This window comes from Oncorhynchus kisutch, linkage group LG13, assembly GCF_002021735.2.
Source record: "Oncorhynchus kisutch isolate 150728-3 linkage group LG13, Okis_V2, whole genome shotgun sequence".
NCBI classification, from domain to species: domain Eukaryota; kingdom Metazoa; phylum Chordata; class Actinopteri; order Salmoniformes; family Salmonidae; genus Oncorhynchus; species Oncorhynchus kisutch.
The window spans coordinates 44,513,007-44,534,995 of NC_034186.2; the positions used below are offsets into that span (position 1 = coordinate 44,513,007).

Here is a 21,989-nt window from a genome sequence, read left to right on the forward strand (position 1 = left end):
GCGTCTCATTGTGTTGTTGTCCTCTGGTGGCTAGCTAGCTAGCTAAAATGGTCCCTTTCCTAAATTACCCATGGATGGAGATAGTGATTTGGACTTGTGGTTTTACTTAGTTCTCTGTACTGGCCAATGATTATAATGGCGATTCTGATCCAACCATTAATTCATACATTGTTGTACCCCTGGCCTGTGAGGGTGGAAATGCAATTTGTAGCTAGATGTAGAAGGCTAATGTTAGCTAGCTCACGTTGTCCATGAATGGAAGTTAGACTAGGACAACAAAAAATAAAAGTGTGTACTGTATGACAGAGTGATAGACGTTTCATCAACAAGAAAGAGAGGAGGATGACATTGGCGTTTCTCGACAAGTAGGGTGAATCAACATGTTTTTCTACTTGCACGAACGCACTCGCGCACACACATGCGCAATCAGAACCACGGTCAGACACATCATATTTAGCTTATGTAGATTAGACTAAATCGTTTTTGGTATCTTTTAGTTGACACTGTATTAGACTAAGCAGAGGTGATTTGATGATGTTGAAGTTGAAATGGTGCTGGAATATTGGAGGCAGCTCCTGTTTTCTTTGTGACGTGTGGTAAATCTATGTGGTTCTAAATCAATAGTTGGATAGTGGTCCGAAAATGTCAGAAACATTAACTTGCTTGACCATGCTGTAGGTCATGTAACTGTTTGTTACATGTAATATGCATTGTGGACTTCACCGGAAGAGGTCGCTATCCGGTTTTGCAATAAATCATAGCTGTCTTATTGTCTCGGCCTTTAGGCTTCTATATCATAGTCGCAAGGCACATGCATTAACAGGTTATAGAGCAAACAAAGCAATTGTCACAACACAAAGGTTTTAATATGGAGGGGGGAGATTGATGAGAAAGATGTCATCAATCTTTTTTTTTTGAGAAAGCCATTGATAAAAAGGCTGCCCGGCCCCAAAACAGCCCTGCTGGTAACATCAATGAGACCGTCTTTGGGCTCGTGGGGACCATCCTGGAGAAGATGAAGAGAAAGAAGAGTGCACAACATATGGATTTGAGTTTGGAGTCCACTGCCCCCGGCACTGAATCCAGAGCATCTTCAGAAACCTCCGAGAAGGGCCTGAGGTGCGGTGACCACCGCCGAGTTCACGCCTGTGGGAGCCCAGTGGGAGTGAGATTTTTGGAGAGAAGGAATCCTTGCCTTCTGGCTGACCCATATGTGGTGTCAGCAGGAGCGCAACTTTGGCTTTAGAAGTGGGGGAGGACATAATTACTATAAACAGCCTACCCGACCGCTCAGAGGTGTCTGAGGGGGGGGGGTTAGAAATGCAATTTCAGAATGTCATGTCCTCCCCCTGTCCCCAGTGAAAGTTGTGCCCCTGGGTATCAGGGTGGGTGGAGAAGAGGTTGGGGACTGTTAAATCGTGATGATTGTGTGTGTGTTGTGTGTTTTTTGTCCAGACGGAGCAGGCACCACGTGCCTCGGGACAAGACCTGTGACTTGCTTTGCTTTCCAGATCAGGCCACCATTGAAAGGAGTGATAACTCGATTGATGTTAAGTGTTGAGGAGGACCAACTGAAATGGAAGATTCCCAGTGTCTGTGATGCCCGCCGTTTGGAGCGACGCAGACCTGGTGTAGAGCGTGGTGAAACAGAGAAGGCGCTGTCTGTCCTGCTGAGTCCTGATGCCGTCTTTACCCGACAAAGTCAAGTTAGCATCTGTCAGTTATCCCGTGAGAGCTTTTGTCCCAAACCCATTACAGTTTGCCAAGTTTATGCTTATGTTGCAGCAGGGCGTTAGGAGGGAGATTCATAGAAGTGATAAGTGTACGGGAGGCCATGAGATAAAGGAATGTGTAGTATCAGTGGAAAAAGCTGTGAACTGTACGGGTACCCATGGTGCTGGAGATCAGAAGTGTCCGGTGAGAGAAAGGCAGGTCGAGGTTGCCAGGATCAGAGTAGTATCGACCCACGTCACGTCAGTTAAATTATCAATGTGGAATAGATGTTGAATTAACGTCTGTGCCCAGTGGGGAAGGTGTCGTATGCTGAGACAGTGAAGAGAGTAGTAGAGGAAGGTGGGTCCAGGGTGAGGGATCCTAAGAGGCTCCCTGTGAGTAGGCCCGAGGCCAATAGAGAGTGATAAGAATAACATGTGTTTCAGTGAGGTTGGCGTCTTAGCGTTTATGGCCATGGTTTATCATCTGTACTGCAGAAAGTGAACATAAATCACAGAAAATATATGTTGTGGTGGCAGCGTCAGAGAAGTACTTGGGTGTAAGATGTGTTACTGCAGAGGAGTTACAAGTTGTGTTGGCTGCCAGCCTGGTGTAGGATCAGATAGGGTCAAGTGGTAGAATAGTGGTGAGGTTTTAATGGATGTAGGGTTAGATGGTAGGGCAACTCTTCTTCCCTTTTTCCTGCCTTTTTTTTCTCTTCCCTTTTGTGTCACAGTGTAACGAATTCACACTCCAGAACAGTAGGCGGAAACACGGGGCTCGATAAGAGAAATAAATTAAAAGGAACGGCCTCAAACTCTAGCACGGTAGGTGGCGTGTATGCACCTTTCTGTTGGTTGCGATCTGCCTATACAAATTTAAAGAAGAAGAACAAGGAAAAAGTGTCAGCAGGCAACAAGGTGTGGACATCATATCCATCACAAAACAAGCAAAAGGGTGAGTTGTAAAAACGAACGTAACGAAGAGCTTTTGTGATTTTGCCAGTGTTTGGGAAGCTACTCTTAAAATGTAGTTTACCAAGCTACCAATGATTTCACACTGGACGAAGTTAAGCTACCCTAAAGCTACACTTAAGAAAATATAGTTTACTCAACTAAAGTTTCTTTAAAAAGGTAGTTGGCTACATCCAAACTACTTTGTGATGAATCATCATATCTACAGTGCCTTGCGAAAGTATTCGGCCCCCTTGAACTTTGCGACCTTTTGCCACATTTCAGGCTTCAAACATAAAGATATAAAACTGTATTTTTTTGTGAAGAATCAACAACAAGTGGGACACAATCATGAAGTGGAACGACATTTATTGGATATTTCAAACTTTTTTAACAAATCAAAAACTGAAAAATTGGGCGTACAAAATTATTCAGCCCCCTTAAGTTAATACTTTGTAGCGCCACCTTTTGCTGCGATTACAGCTGTAAGTCGCTTGGGGTATGTCTTTTATCAGTTTTGCACATCGAGAGACCGACATTTTTTCCCATTCCTCCTTGCAAAACAGCTCGAGCTCAGTGAGGTTGGATGGAGAGCATTTGTGAACAGCAGTTTTCAGTTCTTTCCACAGATTCTCGATTGGATTCAGGTCTGGACTTTGACTTGGCCATTCTAACACCTGGATATGTTTATTTTTGAACCATTCCATTGTAGATTTTGCTCTATGTTTTGGATCATTGTCTTGTTGGAAGACAAATCTCCATCCCAGTCTCAGGTCTTTTGCAGACTCCATCAGGTTTTCTTCCAGAATGGTCCTGTATTTGGCTCCATCCATCTTCCCATCAATTTTAACCGTCTTCCATGGGCGTGCAAAATTATTCAGCCCCCTTAAGTTAATACTTTGTAGCGCCACCTTTTGCTGCGATTACAGCTGTAAGTCGCTTGGGGTATGTCTTTTATCAGTTTTGCACATCGAGAGACTGACATTTTTTCCCATTCCTCCTTGCAAAACAGCTCGAGCTCAGTGAGGTTGGATGGAGAGCATTTGTGAACAGCAGTTTTCAGTTCTTTCCACAGATTCTCAATTGGATTCAGGTCTGGACTTTAACTTGGCCATTCTAACACCTGGATATGTTTATTTTTGAACCATTCCATTGTAGATTTTGCTTTATGTTTTGGATCATTGTCTTGTTGGAAGACAAATCTCCATCCCAGTCTCAGGTCTTTTGCAGACTCCATCAGGTTTTCTTCCAGAATGGTCCTGTATTTGGCTCCATCCATCTTCCCATCAATTTTAACCATCTTCCATGTTTGACAGTGGGGATGGTGTGGTCAGGGTGATGAGCTGTGTTGCTTTTACGCCAAACATAACGTTTTGCATTGTTGCCAAAACGTTAAATTTTGGTTTCATCTGACCAGAGCACCTTCTTCCACATGTTTGGTGTGTCTCCCAGGTGGCTTGTGGCAAACTTTAAACAACACTTTTTATGGATATCTTTAAGAAATGGCTTTCTTCTTGCCACTCTTCCATAAAGGCCAGATTTGTGCAATATACGACTGATCGTTGTCCTATGGACAGAGTCTCCCACCTCAGCTGTAGATCTCTGCAGTTCATCCAGAGTGATCATGGGCCTCTTGGCTGCATCTCTGATCAGTCTTCTCCTTGTATGAGCTGAAAGTTTAGAGGGATGGCCAGGTCTTGGTAGATTTGCAGTGGTCTGATACTCCTTCCATTTCAATATTATCGCTTGCACAGTGCTCCTTTGGATGTTTAAAGCTTGGGAAATCTTTTTGTATCCAAATCCGGCTTTAAACTTCTTCACAACAGTATCTCGGACCTGCCTGGTGTGTTCCTTGTTCTTCATGATGCTCTCTGCGCTTTCAACAGACCTCTGAGACTATCACAGTGCAGGTGCATTTATACGGAGACTTGATTACACACAGGTGGATTGTATTTATCATCATTAGTCATTTAGGTCAACATTGGATCATTCAGAGATCCTCACTGAACTTCTGGAGAGAGTTTGCTGCACTGAAAGTAAAGGGGCTGAATAATTTTGCAGGCCCAATTTTTCAGTTTTTGATTTGTTAAAAAAGTTTGAAATATCCAATAAATGTCATTCCACTTCATGATTGTGTCCCACTTGTTGTTGATTCTTCACAAAAAAATACAGTTTTATATCTTTATGTTTGAAGCCTGAAATGTGGCAAAAGGTCGCAAAGTTCAAGGGGGCCGAATACTTTCGCAAGGCACTGCAAATCTTCAATGTCATAGACTACAAAATTGCAAAAACAAATCACTTTGGAGTCATATATAGACTACAAAATTGCAACAACAGATCACTTTGGAGTCATATGTTAACAGAATGTGTAATTAAGCCTATTAACACAAAAATGTCAGGTCTGATGCCGACAAAGAAAGCAAATGATTGTCTACCTCACCCATATGTTTTTAATTTTTTGCAAAATAAGTAGTGTGTAGTGTCCAGTAGTTACACCGCTACATCACAAAAAAAGTAATTTATTACTAAAAACACTACCAGGATTTGAATTTAGTTAAACTACCACCAAGGCACTGCAAGATGTAGTTAAATTACTAGTTTAGCTACATGTAACTATACTCCCCAACACTGGATTTACCATTAAAGTTTTTGCTCACTCAGGTCAGGGCTGCCATGTGTAAAATGCGCAACATAGGCTGTAACAGGCAACAGACCAAAGCAATTGGGCTAGTTAGTGTAGGACTAGTTGTGATGCTTGTAGAAATGTGTATGCTAAAGGTTCAATGATGAATGCAGTCCAATTCATAGCCTACATTCAGAGAAACATTTTTTTTCAACATTTAGTCATCCGTTCGTTTCTTTCAGGCAGGTTAATAGCCTTAGCCCCATTACCTACAGCTGTTGGTAGTCTTTTATTGAAACTGGACAAAATGTTATGAGAATACCTTTGTCTTTTACTTGATAGAAGGTGACAACAAAGCGAGAAACACCTTGCTTGCTCTCTGCCTCTGCAAAGCCAAACCTTTGAAGGTGTGCATATTAATTGTAGCCATGACAACACGAAACTGACACTGGGATGGCAACACTGCGCAGTGAATACCTTAATTGTTATCAGAAATCTAATTCTCAACAAAAAAAGCTAAATATTTAACATGATTTTTATTTAATATCATTGTAGGATCTTTTCTTTATTGGCAACTTTTGGTTTTTGTGAGATGTAATTTCAAACAAATGTGGCTAAACTACTATTGTAATATTCACGACTAGCCTATAATATATCTCAACAAATTAGAGGGAAAATATGAATACCCCTGGAGAAAATGATTCACTCAATGCCCAGAGGACTTTATACTGAGCCATGGGCAGGTTTGGAACAGGAAGAGAACGAAACTGACCCTCAACAGGTCGTTATGGCAGCTTACTGCTGAAAAACCTGGACAATTGGGCATGCTGCAGGTCATTTAGAATATGCATCTTGGTGGACAATTTCGTAACCAAGGTAGATTCTCTTATTGCATGTGTACATCTATTGAATTAGGACCTAATTAGGACCTAAAAGGAGATTGGGTACTTAATTTTTTTTTAAAGCCTAACCTTTATTTAACCAGGAAGTCCCATTGAGGTCAGACAACCTCTCTGGATACGACTCAATTCACGTGATATTTATGTGGTATATCGTATTCCTTCGCAATACCTGGATGCTACTGTCTCTATCTTTTGTGTATGTGATTGTTTAACATAGTGATCCATTTATATTCTGTATCGTACTATAACATTTATGAGTCATGACTAATATCTTGCTCTCTTAAACGTTTTGTCCCAAATGACACCTTATTCACTATAGTTCCATACAGGCCCCATTGGGCTCTGGTCATGAGACACAGCCTTTGAGTTTTACGGATGCTTTGGATGTGTCAGACTTCTACACCTTTTTTTAAAGGAGTTTTACATTATGTGTAACAACATGTGTGCTAAATGTGTGAAACAACATGTGTGTGACGTGTGGAACACTTGTTCCACATTTTGCAGAACATGAAATGTGAGCATGATGCATTCTAGCTCTGGTCCAGGGCATTAGTACACGTTCCTCCACTAGTGTTCATGAGGTACACTAGTGGTGGAACGAGCACTAACGCCCTGGACCAGAGCTAGATGTTTTCCATCTGTCTTTTCCAATGCCTGGCGTAGTGTTCTAGGACAGCCTGAGATGACTCCAGCTTCTCCATGATAACAACATGGGGACTAGGAAGAACATTGAGGATCTGTCAGGCCGTCCTAACCTCACAGCGTTGACCCTCTACGACAAAGCCCCCTGTGCTTAAAGGGTAAATACAGACACTGCATCGTCAACAGCATCTGGTTACTGAAGACCCTGGATAACTCTGTGATCGCTGACGAGGAGATCATTGAAAACTGGAAACTCATCAGAGGGATGCATTGAGGACAGGTACTCTACAGTCAACAGGTGGATTGTATCTGTTCTCTACCTCTAAATGTACCTTAATCTCATCATTGTCATTCAGAATGATTTCGAAACTCTTTATGAAGCCAACATAGATGCTTCACATGACATTTATAATCATAATGTATAAAATATGTTAAAACAGACCCTTTTCCCCCCACCACCTACATAGCATCGCAAGCTCACTGATCATTTGAGAGGCATCTATGAAGATCTTATAGTCACCGCCTCTGGTACCCCCCCCCCCCCGGTATCTATCCGCCATTGCAGCGCTTGTCAAGGGTTAAGTGCCATGTACAGTTTTTTTTTTTTTTTTGGGGGGGGGGGTATTTATTTCTCTTTTATGCTGTTTATGAAACCACAAGGAGTAAGGAACAAGGGAGAGGTCAAACAAAAGGGGTCTCTGGTCTATTGTGTTTATTGTTCGAGTGAAATCATGGCTATTTATTCACCTCGTCTACTCATGTTGAAATACCTGTTGTGAAGCAAAGTGTATTTGGCTCATTCTGAGATTAGACAGCGCACTAGTCTCCCAAATCAAAATCACAAATACAGTAGATGTATATCTCGACTACAGATTCGAAAGGCAAATGGTGAATTAAGAATGTGATTTAAGGAGGTAGAAAATAGCCTATTATAAAACAAATTGCATGTAAATACTCCTACCTGAACTAGTCTGCTTTTTTATCCACAGTTCGGTAACAAGAGACAAGACAAAAACATGTACAAACATGTCAGACTCAACTGCATAGCAAACCAGTTTGCATACTTCTCCTGTTCATAGGGCTACTAACTGTTTAATGTCCAGATAAGACCTAACTAAACACAAGTATTGTTAAGTATTGCACGTAATATCAAAAGATGAGGTGAGTTCGATATAATATTATACAAATGGACGTTCACCAGCTGACAGTCTTGAGAGATAAGAGTAACCTGTAGTGTGGAAATGTACACTGGTCTGGAAGATCATGATGTAACCTCCAAGAGAGTAACAAACATTAGTAATCCCAAAACTAGTCCCACATTTGAAAATCCCACATTTTAGAAAAGCAAAAGTACAGATTTCCTTGGCAGTTGGGGTCGGGGGATATCCCAGAACTGGCGTTCTCAGGTCTCCCAATGATAAGAGTTAGGCTGTTCCTCAGTACAGAATGGGTGTAAAGGGAACTAGCTATCCTGGTCCTTTCCAAGTGCACATATTGGTAGGGGTGCAGGGCAGCAGGACGGTGTCATTCAGTAACAAGGCAGAAAGGTGCTGGGTGATACCATCTTTCACAGGCCAGAGTGGTGCAAGGCGGCCAGGAGAATGGTACCATTCTATCATAGGTCAAAGGGGCAGCGCTTCCAGGACTGTACCATTTGTGACAGGACAGAGGGGATCAGGATGACACCATTCAGTCACAGGTCAGAAGGGGGCAGGGTGGCTAGGCTGTCTCTGTTCTCCTCTCTGTACTTGCTGCAGGAGTGAAAGGTGCCATAGAAGCTGGAAGAAAGGCCTGCAATGTCGTTGGAGATATCATGGAGGACTCCTGGTGTGGCCTGGTTGTAGTAGGAGATCTGAGGCAAAATACACAGAGACAATGAGATCTGTGGTCCATATAGATTTCCACATTCTCAGCTTATAGAATAAGGGTGAATACACAGTGTGAAGAAAAAGAAGCACAGTTAGCCTGGTCCTAGATCTATTTGTACTGTCTTGTCAACTACGGTCATTGTCATGTTTGGCATGTGAATGACCAAAGTAGGCTTTACAGCACAAACAAACAGATATTGGACCAGGCTAGCTTTTCGCTGAGTTAACAAAGAGCCCCATTGGCCCACCCTGAGTCGGACTCCTCGCAGATACTGAAGCCTGCACAGAGAACTTCTCCCCGGGTGTATTCCTTAGTGGCAGGGCAATCAGGTATGGGTCCCTAAGAGAGACAGAAGAGGCAGATTGTACCATTAAAAACGTGACACGGAAATTAAATCTGGAAGGTGTAGGTGCACTGTGGGATGCAGTCAAGCAACATTTGGGGGTACAACCAAATCTGGGTCAGTTAGAGTGCAGTGAGAGAACAGAAAAATAAATGCAGTGCCATTGGACATTCGTAAGGATTATGGAAGCATTGGGGAACAGTGACCAAGCAACACCAACAAAAAAGCATACTGGTGATTATGGGAATTAAGTCCCTTTCCCCCCTTACTGACACACGGAGTGGCCACACGGTTGATGGTTTCATTCTCATCTGCATGGACGATCACATCACATTGTCTACATTGGACAAAAGGGACAAGTGGAGGTTTCAATCCAAGGATAAAGACTGGTTATGACTACTTGTGACCGTGTTATAACTAGTTGTAAATAACTGTTGTGACCAATGAATGTATATATGAATGGACAAAGCCGTCGATCACGTGACACCATTCATTCCTATGTGAAGCCTCAACAGTGCAATGAAGCAAAATGAAGTCGGTTAAGATGATGTTTCATGGAGAAACTCATTACTCACTGAGTAGCTCAAATTGAAGGCTGCTATTAGCAGGGTGCCAAATTATCCTTAGAGCTCTTGTGTGCCATTTTAGAATAATATGTTCAAGGACATACATCTGGTGTATTAGAGGCAAATATTGTTTTTTTTACATGAATATTGCCATTTTTCCATTCCTTATAAAGGGGATCCTGTTTTCTACAGTACTGTGGTGGGCCTTGAACTTCCGTGGCTTCAATGAGAGGGGCAGTCGTTCTCCCGTGGTTGTGACTAGCTGTGTCTAGTTATGACTTAAAGTGACACCTTAGAGTAACAGATTAAAGTAACGCGTTAGAGTACTCAAATAACCTTGTGGTAAAGAGTAACTTAACGCGTTTAGTTTTTTAATTTAAGTAATGTGTTAATTCAAATAAGCAAATCGTTACTTTGAAATATTATTTCCCTTTTTTCTTTCCCCTAAATTCATGCTCTTCCTGTTTCTACAAGAACATTGTGGTGGGAAGCTAGCTAGCAATATGGCAGACACAACAGGTGTGGAAGTATTCACAGTATTTTGAAATGGAAGAAGAAAATAAGAAAAACATATCAAGTGCAAACTGCCTTTCAACTGTGAAGAACTTAACTTCAAATATCAAGAAGCACCTTCAGGCCAATATTCCTTTGATTCGTTGGATTCATCAAGATAGAATTTTGTTGTGATGCAGCACTTTTCTTTGCATTCATCATACATTTTGATAGTTTAATATGGAATTTTGTTAGAACACTTGGACATAAGCTATTATTTATACATTTGTATTATTTATACATTGTGTGTGTGTATATATATTTCTCCTCCATCACACATTTTTATGTGGAACAGTTCCATTTTAATATAGGCTACTGAACTATAAAGGTAAAATAATGCAATTTAAAAAATACTTTGTTTATTGCAAAATACACAGTTCAATTTACTAAAACAACTGTAACAACTAGGCTATTAGGAAATATGACAGAGATCTCGGTCTTGAGCTACTCTTTACATGCTGAGTAGACTGGGCACACACGTGCGTCCACCATCACGTGCATGTTGATTTTGTCCATCCACACCAGAAGCGATCTGGACACGCAGGTTGCAATATCAAAACGAACTCTGAAGCAACTATATTGATTTGGGGACAGGTCGAAACACATTAAACATTAATGGACATTTAGCTAGCTAGCTTGCTGTTGCTAGATAATTTGGGAATTGCTCCCAAGGATGAACCAGACTTGTGGAGGTCGACAATTTGTTTCCTGAGGTCTTGGCTGATTTATTTAGATTTTCCCATGATGTCAAGCAAAGAGGCACTGAGTTTGAAGGTAGGCCTTGAAATACATCCACAGGTACACCTCCAATTGACTCAAATTATGTCCATTAGCCTATCTAAAGGCATGACATAATTTTGTGGAATTTTCCAAGCTGTTTAAAGGCACAGTCAACTTAGTGTAAGTAAACTTCTGATCCACTGGAATTGTGACACAGTGAATTATAAATGAAATAATCTGTCTGTAAACAATTGTTGGAAAAATAACTTGTGTCATGCACAAAGTAGATGTCCTAACCGACTTGCCAAAACTATAGTTTGTTAACAAGAAATTTGTGGAGTGGTTGAAAAACAAGTTTTAATGACTCCAACCTAAGATTATGTAAACTTCCGACTTCAACTGTACATGTACATATTCCCATTCACCCCTTTAGATTTGTGTGTATTAGGGAGTTGTTGGGGAATTGTTAGATTACTGCAATGTTGGAAGTAGAAGGACAAGCATTTCGCTACACTCGCATTAACATCTGCTAACCATGTGTATGTGACAAATAAAATAGGATTTGATTTAGATTTAAAGACAGGTGTGCCAAGCTTATAGCGTCATACCCAAGAAGACTCGAGGCTGTAATCGCTGCCAAAGGTGCTTCAACAAAGTACTGAGTAAAGGGTATGAATACTTATGTAAATGTGACAGTAAAAAAAAAAAAAATCATACATTTGCTAAAATGTCTAAAAAACAGTTTTTGCTTTGTCCTTATGGGATATTGTGTGTAGATTGATGAGGGGAAAAACGATTTAATCATTTTTAGAATAAGACTGTAACGTAATAAAATGTGGAAAAAGTGAAGGGGTCCGAATACTTTCTGAATGCACTGTAAGTGTACATTTATTTTGCAACTCTCCCGCACACAATGCGGCCAGCATGTTAGATGCTTGAGCGGATTGTTCCACTTTGAATCCCTCAAGTGCTAAGTAGACAAGCCATTCTCTACTGGGTGTAACAATGACCAACACGCGCAAGGCATTTTCAAAGGGTTTTCTGTTTTTGGTAACTCAAAAGTAATGTAACGACTAAGAAGTTACTTTCCACAGTAAGTAACGGTGTAACGTAACGACGTACTTTTCATGGCAGTAACATTGTAACCTAACAAGTTACTTTTAAAAGTAACGTTCCCAAACACTGATTATGACTAGCTGGGATTTTGTTGTGACTAGCTCTAACTAGTTACTACTTGTGTCCGTGTTATGACTAGTGGTGACTGTTGTGGCTACAGTAGTTGTGAATAGATGTGACTGTTACCCATGGGTAATGCCTGTCCCACTCATGTCTCCTGCGCAGGTCTGAGAGCAGATGGAAGGCCTGTTCATCGGGGACGTTGACATGAGTCTCTACCTTAAAACAAAGCATTTGGTTCTCCAGAGTGTGCAGACTGACCTGGGAACAGATAAGGAAGGAGGGGGATAAACCATGGAAATTACTATAGAATCCATATGGGTTTAAACAGAGGCTTGTAGGGTTCTATTCATATACTGCTAGATCATTAAATCATTGACATTTAGTGCAAGTGGAAATGTTATACATAGCTCCTTTAAGAAAGCAGTTGACTTGTTCCACATTGCTTCCATCCAACTTAATCTGAATTCGAAAACACTCACTATGACTGTGCATTTTCAGCTGGCCATCGAAAGTCATAATTGGATTAGCCGGTAGGGAGGAGAGGGGGAGAGTTAGCAGGAAACAAACAATCCTATGAGCTTATTCTAATTTAGTTGAATAATGTTTCTAATGATTGATGCCTTTATGTTTAACTGTTCCACAAACGAGACGTACCTTGTTTTTCCTCAGAGCTCAACATCCAGTTGCTTGGAGCAGCCATTATTTTCAGTGCAGACACATTGTTGTAGCTGAGATACAGCTGAGCAAGAAACCGGTTTGGATTCTTCCGTGTAAGTGTGTGTGTATATGTGTGTGTGCTTTGTCTTACCTAGTTGCTGATGTCCCAGGGTACAGACAGAGGCACCTCCGTTTGTTTGCAGGAGATAATGTACTTCCTGTAAACATATAGTGATCTCATAACAGACGGGATTGCAACTTGAGTTTTCATAAAACTGGTCAAATGGAAAGACACACGGCACAACTATGGTTTAATCCTTACCCTATCTCTAACCATAAACCTAACCCTACCGTAACCATAGCAAGTGGTTGCAACAGTTGATAGTTTGTCGCTAGTGTGAGCATCTGTAAATCATCTATAAGGGACTGTCCAAATGAAGTATGACCGGGAATAGCACAGTGATGATTTTGCCTCCCCTCTTCCCTCCCCTCCTCACCTGTCCAGTCGGATTTTCTTCCTAGCGATAGCCTTCTTGTAGTGTCTTTCCCTATCCTGAGAATAAATAAAGAAGTGAATTTGGGACCTGGCTTTCACCGTTATGCAAGGAAATTGGATGAGCAGAGGCATTTGTCTCTTGACATTACTGTAATGGCATTTCTCAATTTACATTCTAAAATGGTACATTTGGATCCTGGATGGTGACTGGTTGATAGCCCTTATTTATTCACAATAATCTACAGGTAATGCCTGTTAACAGTTCCATTTGAATTATCAATGCGCATCTACTGTCCCACAGCCGGGCCAGTCAATTCATAAACTTTATCTCCAAATGAAAAAAAACATCTCAACATTATCTCCCCATGCTTCTAGCCTAGCATCTGGTTTGCAACAGTGGGGGTTTGTCTAAACCTGGCTTCCTGCCTCTCCGACCTCTGCAATAAATGTTTCAAATTACAAATGTGATTTCCACCTTGCCATAGAGAATGTCCGGATGAGACAGACCGCTTCTCTGAGCCAGGCGAATTCATGCATCAGCATTCCTTATTATGGATACATCCAAATAAATGGCATTAGAAACAAAAGTAAAACAAATTAATATACACATAGCTTGCTGTCATTTAAGCTGCTCAATGTGATTGTGTTAGCTTTAGTTGTCTAGCTAGCAAAGGAGAAGTGCCAGCCTGCATAGCAACCTTTTTCATTTAGAATGGACAATGACCGTCCACTTGACCTAGCAATCATGCCAATAGAACGGACGACCAGTCCGCTTGGCTAGCAACCTCAGAAATAGAACAAACAACTGGGTTTTGTCCAGACTATATCGTCTGGTGGAAGGATGAAATAAAAATAATTGACTCATTAAAATAACATTTAATGAAAGTCGTTAATAATTTGACGTTAATAATTGTTTTAATACAGTTGAAGTCGGAAGTTTACACCTTAGCCACACTTTTTCAGTTCTGCCCACAAATGTTCTATAGGATTGAGGTCAGGGCTTTGTGATGGCCAATCCAATACCTTGACTTTGTTGTCCTTAAGCCATTTTGCCACAACTTTGGAAGTATGCTTGGGGTCATTGTCCATTTGGAAGACCCGTTTGCGACCAAGTTTTAACTTCCTGACTGTCTTGAGATGTTGCTTCAATATATCCACATGATTTTCCTGCCTCATGATGCCATATATTTTGTGAAGTGCACCAGTCCCTCCTGCAGCAAAGCACCCCACAACATGATGCTGCCACCCCCATGCTTCACGGTTGGGATGGTGTTTTTCAGCTTGTTCTTCAGCTTGCAAGCCTCCCCATTTTTCCTCCAAATATAACGATGGTCATTATGGCCAAACAGTTCTATTATTGTTTCATCAGACCAGAGGCCATTTCTCCAAAAAGTATGATCTTTGTCCACAGTTGCAAACCGTAGTCTGGCTTTTTTTTATGGCGGTTTTGGTGCAGTGGCTTCTTCCTTGCTGAGCGGCCTTTCAGGTTATGTCGATATAGGACTCGTTTTACTGTGGATGTAGATACTTTTGTACCCGTTTCCTCCAGCATCTTCACAGGGTCCTTTGCTGTTGTTCTGGGATTGACTTGCATTTTTCGCTAAAGTATGTTCATCTCTAGGAGACAGAACGCGTCTCCTTCCTGAGCAGTATGATGGCTGCATGGTCCCATGGTGTTTATACTTGCGTAATATTGTTTGTACAGATGAACGTGGTACCTTCAGGCGTTTGGAAATTGCTCCCAAGGATGAACCAGACTTGGAGGTCGACAATTTGTTTCCTGAGGTCTTGGCTGATTTATTTAGATTTTCCCATGATGTCAAGCAAAGAGGCACTGAGTTTGAAGGTAGGCCTTGGAATACATCCACAGGTACACCTCCAATTGACTCAAATTATGTCAATTAGCCTATCTAAAAGGCATGACATAATTTTGTGGAATTTTCCAAGCTGTTTAAAGGCATAGTCAACTTAGTGTATGTAAACTTCTGATCCACTGGAATTGTGACAGTGAATTATAAGTGAAATAATCTGTCTGTAAACAATTGTTGTAAAAATTACTTGTGTCATGCACGAAGTAGATGTCCTAACCGACTTGCCAAAACTATAGTTTGTTAGCAAGAAATTTGTGGAGTGGTTTAAAAACAAGTTTAAATGACTCCAACCTAAGTGTATGTAAACTTCCGACTTCAACTGTATGTTGCTAACCATTTGATAAAAGCAATAAGGTACTCGACCCATGAGTTATGGTGAATAAGACACTCCTGAGGGTTATTTCCCCTAATTATAGCCCTTAGCCGTGTGTTATTCGCTATTCTAAACTGTGTGGTTCGAGCCCTGAATGCTGATTGGCTGACAGCCATGGTATATCAGACCATATACCATGGGTATGACAAAACATGTATTTTTACTGCTCTAATTACATTGGTAACAGGTTTATAATAGCAATAAGGCACCTTGGGGCTTTGTGATATATGGCCAATATACTACGGCTAAGGGCTGTGTCCAGCCATTCCGTGTTGCGTTGGCCGTGGTATATTGGCCATATACCAATCCTCCTCAGACCTTATTGCTTCATAATCCACTGGTTCTCGTGCCTTATTGCTTAATTGACCTCCATACACACATACATGCACACTTTCTTGCACGTACACTACCTGTCTCTCAAACACAGACATGCATACTCAACCCCCCCCCCCCCCCCCCCCCCCACACACACACACACACACAAACTGTCTCTCTCCACAGATACAGTAGCCTGTGCATCAGAGGTCATCTGTAGAACTCACCACCAGTTTGGGTCGTATCTGGGGCAACGTGCGTGGCTTTCTGCCTTTGTCCAGCACCTCAAAAGGTCATAAAGGTGCCATTGATGTGCCACAACGCACCCTGGTAGGCCTCTGCACACTGAAACATAACACACAGAAGCACACACACACACCGACAAGCAAACACACATTGACAGGTTAAATAGAACGAGACCAGTTTCCCATTTCTTGTTTGTTGTTAGTCCAGTAGCTATACTGAACAAAAATATAAATGTAACATGCAACATTTAACGATTTTACTGAGTTACAGTTCATATGAGGAAACCAGTTAATTGAAATAAAAGCATTAGGCCCTAATCTATGGATTTCACATGACTGGGAATACAGATATGCATTTGTTGGTTACAGATTATTTTTTTAAAGAAAATAGGCCTCACAATGGGCCTCAGGATCTCGTTGTGGTATTTCTGTGCATTCAAATTGCCAATCGATAATTGCCTGCCCATATCATAACCCCACCGCCACCATGGGGCACTCTATTCACAATGTTGACATCAGTAAACCGCTCGCCCACACAACGCCATACACATGGTCTGCGGTTGTGATGCTGGTTGCATGTACTCCCAAATTCTCTAAAATTATGTTGGAGGTGGCTCATGGTAGAGATATGAACATTCAATTCTCTGTCAACAGCTCTGGTGGACATTCCTGCAGTCAGCATGCCAATTGCCCGCTCCCTCAAAACTTTAGACATCTGTGGCATTGTGTTAGGTGACAAAACTGCGCATTTTAGAAGCCTATTATTGTCCCCAGCACAAGGTGCACCTATGTAATGATCATGTTCTTTAATCAGCTACTTGATATGCCACACCTGTCAGGTGGATGAAGTATCTTGACAAAGGAGAATGCTCTAGTGAGCACAGGGATGTAAATAAATACATTTGTGCACACATTTTCTGAGAATTAAGCTTTGTGTGTATCGAACATTTTTGGGATCTTTTATTTCAGCTCATGAAACAGGGGATCAACACATTACATGCTGTATTTATATTTTTGTTCAGTTTTCTTACATGTTTCGTTTACATTTTTGTTCAGTGTACTTTTCAGACTAATTCCTTCTCACTTGTTCTTGAAGGCATTATTAACAATGGCCTTCAGCACCAGCCGGTCACCAATGTGAAACGGAGCCCGAAAGGGGAACATGTCTATGATCCTCAGGGTGGGGTGGGCGCTACACAGATGACTGGAGAATGAATGTGTGTGCGAAAGTGGGGAGAAAGAGGGAGAGAGAGAGCGAGAGAGAAAGAGGGGAGAGAGAGGAACAGGGAGGGAGGAAGGGAGGGAGGGAGACTTAATCCATCTCACTTCTTCTACAGAGGTCAACCCTGTTGTGGCCAATCTACTACAACTATATCCACATTTTGACACAATGAGAAACCTCAGTATCTCCATGAGTTCAGAAAGACGGGCAGGTCACAGATATAATAGGACTCAATGGGCTGCGATGGTGGCCACGTTCTCCATCCAGGCCATGATCTGGCCGGCCGACGGTGCCGACCTGGTGGTTGGCGTGGGGCGGCAGCACCAGCGCCACGCTCTCTACCTGCGTCCGCTCGGCTGGCACTGGGTCCTTGTACTCCTGGCACACAAGTACGTACCCACACACACGAGAGCGCAATGCAACTGCTCTGGACAACAGGCTGTGGCATGGGTGTGACTACCACTGATAAGGGTAGCTATTTTACATTTGAGATAAGAGGGAAATTGGACGTTTAAAGCATTTTGTGACCTTCCTAGTCAGGTCATGTAAGGAAAAACTCCATGCCTTAGTTCCAATGCTTCCTGTTTGTACTGTACCTAGTTGAGCGGTGCTGCTGTTCAGTAGGTCTGTGATGATCTCAGCGGGGATCAGTCTCATCCTCCTCCTCCTCTCTGCCGCGATACGGTACTCCATCTGCTCTGTCTGCGTCTGCGGAATCACCTGCATCTGCACACGCACACACAGAGTGTTGGTGGGCGGTGTGTGTCCTCCTATTGGAGCATGACATGTTGATATGTCCAACACTGTCAAACTAAGATGGGTGCTTTCTCTCCCTCTTTCTCGCTCTTCAGCCCTCACCTTCCCCGCCTCAGTACGTCGCACCACAAAAGATGGCAAAGGCATTGCACACGTTCCACTGGCAATTACTGAACGGGTCCTCACAGCTCACCGCGATGCCCACATGGCATCACATCCAGACACCAGGCAGTGTGTCAGATATATATTTTTTTACAACACATCTATTACTAAGGCTGCATCCCAAATGGCACCCTATATGCCCTATGGCAGTGGTTTCCAAACCTCTTCACTCTGCCCTATGAGCCTTGGTTAAAAGCAGTGCACTATATAGGGAAAGATATGCCATTTGGGATGCAGATTAAGTAATTAGTGAAATAAACAGGAGAAGATGCTACTGTATAGAACACATGATCTAGGCCAGTATCATCTATTGTGAAGCAGCATTATGTATGCAAATATTATTTTGCATACATTATTCATTATATCAAACCAACTATTCCATGGATTCACATTGAAGCAGCTTCAGTAGCAGGTTCATCCTGCCCAGATGTTCCACAGAGAGGTTTAAACGATTGTTTTTACCTACAGCCATGAGGCTTTTTCATGACTGTAATGGGTTAACATTTTTACCAGGTCTTTCTATTGGAAAATGTTGTCTGTTTTCCCCAGAGTAGGATAGTAAACAGCACTTGAATCAGACTGTTATTTTAGGGACACTACGGTTGGTGCATGTGCCTTTGTCTTAATCTGTCCTTTATATAATTTAAAAAAAGCATGTGTTGGTCATTGTTGCGTGTTCTGTCATTGTAAGTCATTGATGATGCATGCTGTGATAAAACAATTTCCCAAGTTGGGATTAATAAAGTAATACTCTATACTCTCTCTCCTTGTACTACACAAAGATTATAACATTTAAAAAAAAAAGATGTCCCCACAAACCTCCATACTGGATGTGAAGGCTCTGTTGACTTTCGCTTTGATGTTGACAACCTGTCCGATTTATATTTATATAATCAACATTGGACAGTGGTTACTGTGTAAAAGGAAGAATAGCAGGCCCTCCTTTCTGTGGCTGAGCAAAAGCCTAAAAGGCAGTATAAACATACTGAAAAGGTTTGTTTTAGGGAGTGAAAGACTTACCCTATAGTGTGGTCAAAGTGGACGTCATCAACAGAGTTGGTAATACAGGGAGACCCTGCGTGTCTTTCAGCTGTGACAACATAGAAGAACATAACTATTACATACTGGACAGCAGGGGCGCAAACTGTCACTGGGGACGGAGGAGACATGTCCCCTCCACATTCTGAAATTGAATTTTTGTCCCCCCCAGTTTTATCATTGGAATGTGATACAAATCGAGGCAACGGTGTGCTTTAGGCCCATGCGGACGCCTCCGAGCATCAGGTAGGCTGTTTGGAGTGTTTATCTGACTGGATAATTTTTTTAATAATAATTATTATGCCCCCCCCACTTCTAAAACCAAAGTTTTGCCACCCCTGTGGGGCTAACACGACTCTATGGCTGTTGATCTAAATCCACGTCTTGGAGGGCTCCAGTCAGTGTCTGCATCCCAAATGGCAACTTAGTCTATATATAGTGGTTTTCTTCCATTTGGTGCCTAATGAACACAACCCAGGTCTAGAGGGACCACTTTCTCTTTAGAGGTCATACTATGAGGTCAGAGGTCATAGCTCACCAGACAGACAGGCTGTGGAGTCCATCCACTTGAGCAGCTGGCCTACACTGACCAGTCTTGATCTAGTGCAGTGGTATTCACACTTTTTCAGCAGAAACCCAATTTTTATACCAGAATTTCTTGCAACCCCACCCACCCCAATGACACAATTTTAAAAATGTATATTTTTACATCAACAAAACCTTAAAATCATTACATTTGAATGTATCTTATCAAAATGAAAAGAAACCAATAAATATAGTTAATCAAACCATTTTTCTAATTATCTTTCTCAAAAATGTTTGTAAATCGTCCCATACAGTTATATGTACTTTCGCGATCCCACTGCGATTTGGTCACGGATCATAATACAACATGGCATTGACCCCAGGCTCAATTGTTACCCGAGATTTAGCTGTTTGGTGGACGAGATTATATATTATAACGTTTCCTCATCATACAGGTGCTCCTAGAATAGTTTTAAAACACAAACAAGGAATATTGTAGTTGTATCAAGCTCTTTGAATATATTATTTAATTATGCAAAGGTCTTAATAGCACCACATTCATGGAAATCCTAATATATCATGACTAGGTATGAGGAAAACAGAACAAAAAAACAATTTGACTCTCAGCAGGATTTGGCTTTGATCTGTCTAAAACAATGCTCGACGTGAACAAGAGGCAATTCCCACCCTAAACTACTGTGTTTACACAATGGGTCTCATCCAAATTTAAAAAATAACTTCTGAAGGAGTCACATTTCTCAATGAAACAAATAACTAAATAATTTATTGCTGTTTTTTACAGTTCAATTGGCTCAAGCAGCGCAGTAATTTTGGACCAGAGCCACTGCGCCAACAAAAGTTATAGTGCTTCACAAAACAAGATGCTTTACTGGGGAGTAATCTGCAGCTCAGTTTGTCCTCTGACATATGTTTAACACCATTATTTCATCCTCGAAGAACAGTGAGAAATACTGTATAATATCGTTTTGGATTGGAATCTGTTCCACACATTAGTTCCAAAGAAAATCGGTATTTATGTTCTGGATAAAACAGTCAATTTAAAGACTATGTATCCATCACGGCTAAGAAGGATAGAATTGTCATAGGGCCATTTGGCATAAAGTTATCAACTGTCTGTTCCAGCTCTCATGGAATGGTTACCTGTCTCGCGCTCACCGGACATGGCGACATAGACATGACCTCCAATAACTGGAATGGTCCCGTTATCAATCTCGTTATTCGATTATCCGGTTATCGTCCCACACTCATGAGATAGGCTATAGGCTATTAGCGTGGTGAAACTACCGAGGGAGTAGAAAACTGTAGGTATATATCCACACAACAAAAAGTCTCAAGTCTGTCTGCAGAGTAATTTGACAGAGCAGACTAAAAACAAAGATTAGGCAATCGTTTATGAAACGTTTTTCATAATTTCCCAAGACACAAAAAATGACTTACCCAAACTGAAATGATATGCAGACGATCCGGTCACATTTGCTTGAATGACTGTGCACAACAAAACGTAAGTAGAGGCAGTCTCACCGAGAAAAGTCCGCACACCAGACACCACCCCCTCTCTGCCCATTCCTCGGACGCAACAGTGTGGTGTCGCGGCTAAACAGATCACACGCCTCCTGTTGGTAGAGTTGCGTGACCAATTTTATTAAAACTTTTTAAGGTGGAACTTTTAAGATCATTACCACTTTATTGGTCTATTGCACATAGCGGCGGTTCTAGATTGTATGGCTCCCCTCCTCTCTTCAACGCCCCCTGCCAACAAAAAAAAAGCACCATTCTGCACTAACTGTAATTTTTATTCAGACATTTGGAACAACACAAATAATTATAACATTTAAAACACATATATAAAAATATATATTTACAAAAATTAGACTAATAAATATCAAAGATAAGTAATAAAGACAAATATAAACAAATTTGTGTTGATTTGGCACTTGAGCAATCAATCCCCCCAACACTGTCAACCAAGAGTCAAGACTAAAGCAATTCACCTTGGTGGTGTGCAGACTGGTTTTATATTATTCTTAACAATTTCGCACAAACCAGAAAAAATGCAACAATAGGTCTGTGAAACTATATATTCACAGTATTATGAATGAATTGTGGTATATTTGGTAGCATTTCGTAGTGTGACTGATTTTACTAGTTGCATTAGTACTGTACAAAGTTAGAGATGCGCTATTTGATAGATTCCCCCGCTCCCCCTACCTCGGGCTTCCAGTGGGGAGACCTGAGGTCAACCTACC

At 41.5% G+C, this 21,989-nt stretch overlaps 1 protein-coding gene across 19 annotated transcripts; it reads right to left on the reverse strand.

Moving 5' to 3' along the window:
* Positions 1 to 7,528: 7,528 nt before the first annotated feature.
* LOC109902292 (uncharacterized) lies at positions 7,529 to 21,353 on the reverse strand. 19 transcript variants are annotated; one of them, XR_002256864.2, is made up of 10 exons: positions 21,181 to 21,332; positions 19,180 to 19,249; positions 17,838 to 17,967; positions 16,002 to 16,119; positions 13,217 to 13,272; positions 12,871 to 12,937; positions 12,542 to 12,560; positions 12,186 to 12,320; positions 8,950 to 9,041; positions 7,529 to 8,685 (listed from the first exon to the last, which is right to left on the reverse strand). XR_002256864.2 is itself a non-coding variant. In XM_031786352.1 (6 exons), exons 3-6 carry the CDS (start codon positions 12,266 to 12,268, stop codon positions 8,553 to 8,555), a joined length of 372 nt encoding a protein of 123 aa, XP_031642212.1. In that variant the 5' UTR covers positions 12,269 to 12,320; positions 12,542 to 12,560; positions 12,871 to 13,210; the 3' UTR covers positions 7,529 to 8,552. The 19 variants fall into 19 exon arrangements, 7 of the variants coding, with proteins under 7 accessions (XP_031642212.1, XP_031642211.1, XP_020354133.1 ...); XR_004202425.1 differs by lacking the exon at positions 12,542 to 12,560 and adding an exon at positions 13,691 to 13,760; XR_002256862.2 differs by adding an exon at positions 13,691 to 13,760 and having other exon boundaries at positions 12,542 to 12,937.
* Between the last annotated feature and the right edge of the window lie 636 nt (positions 21,354 to 21,989).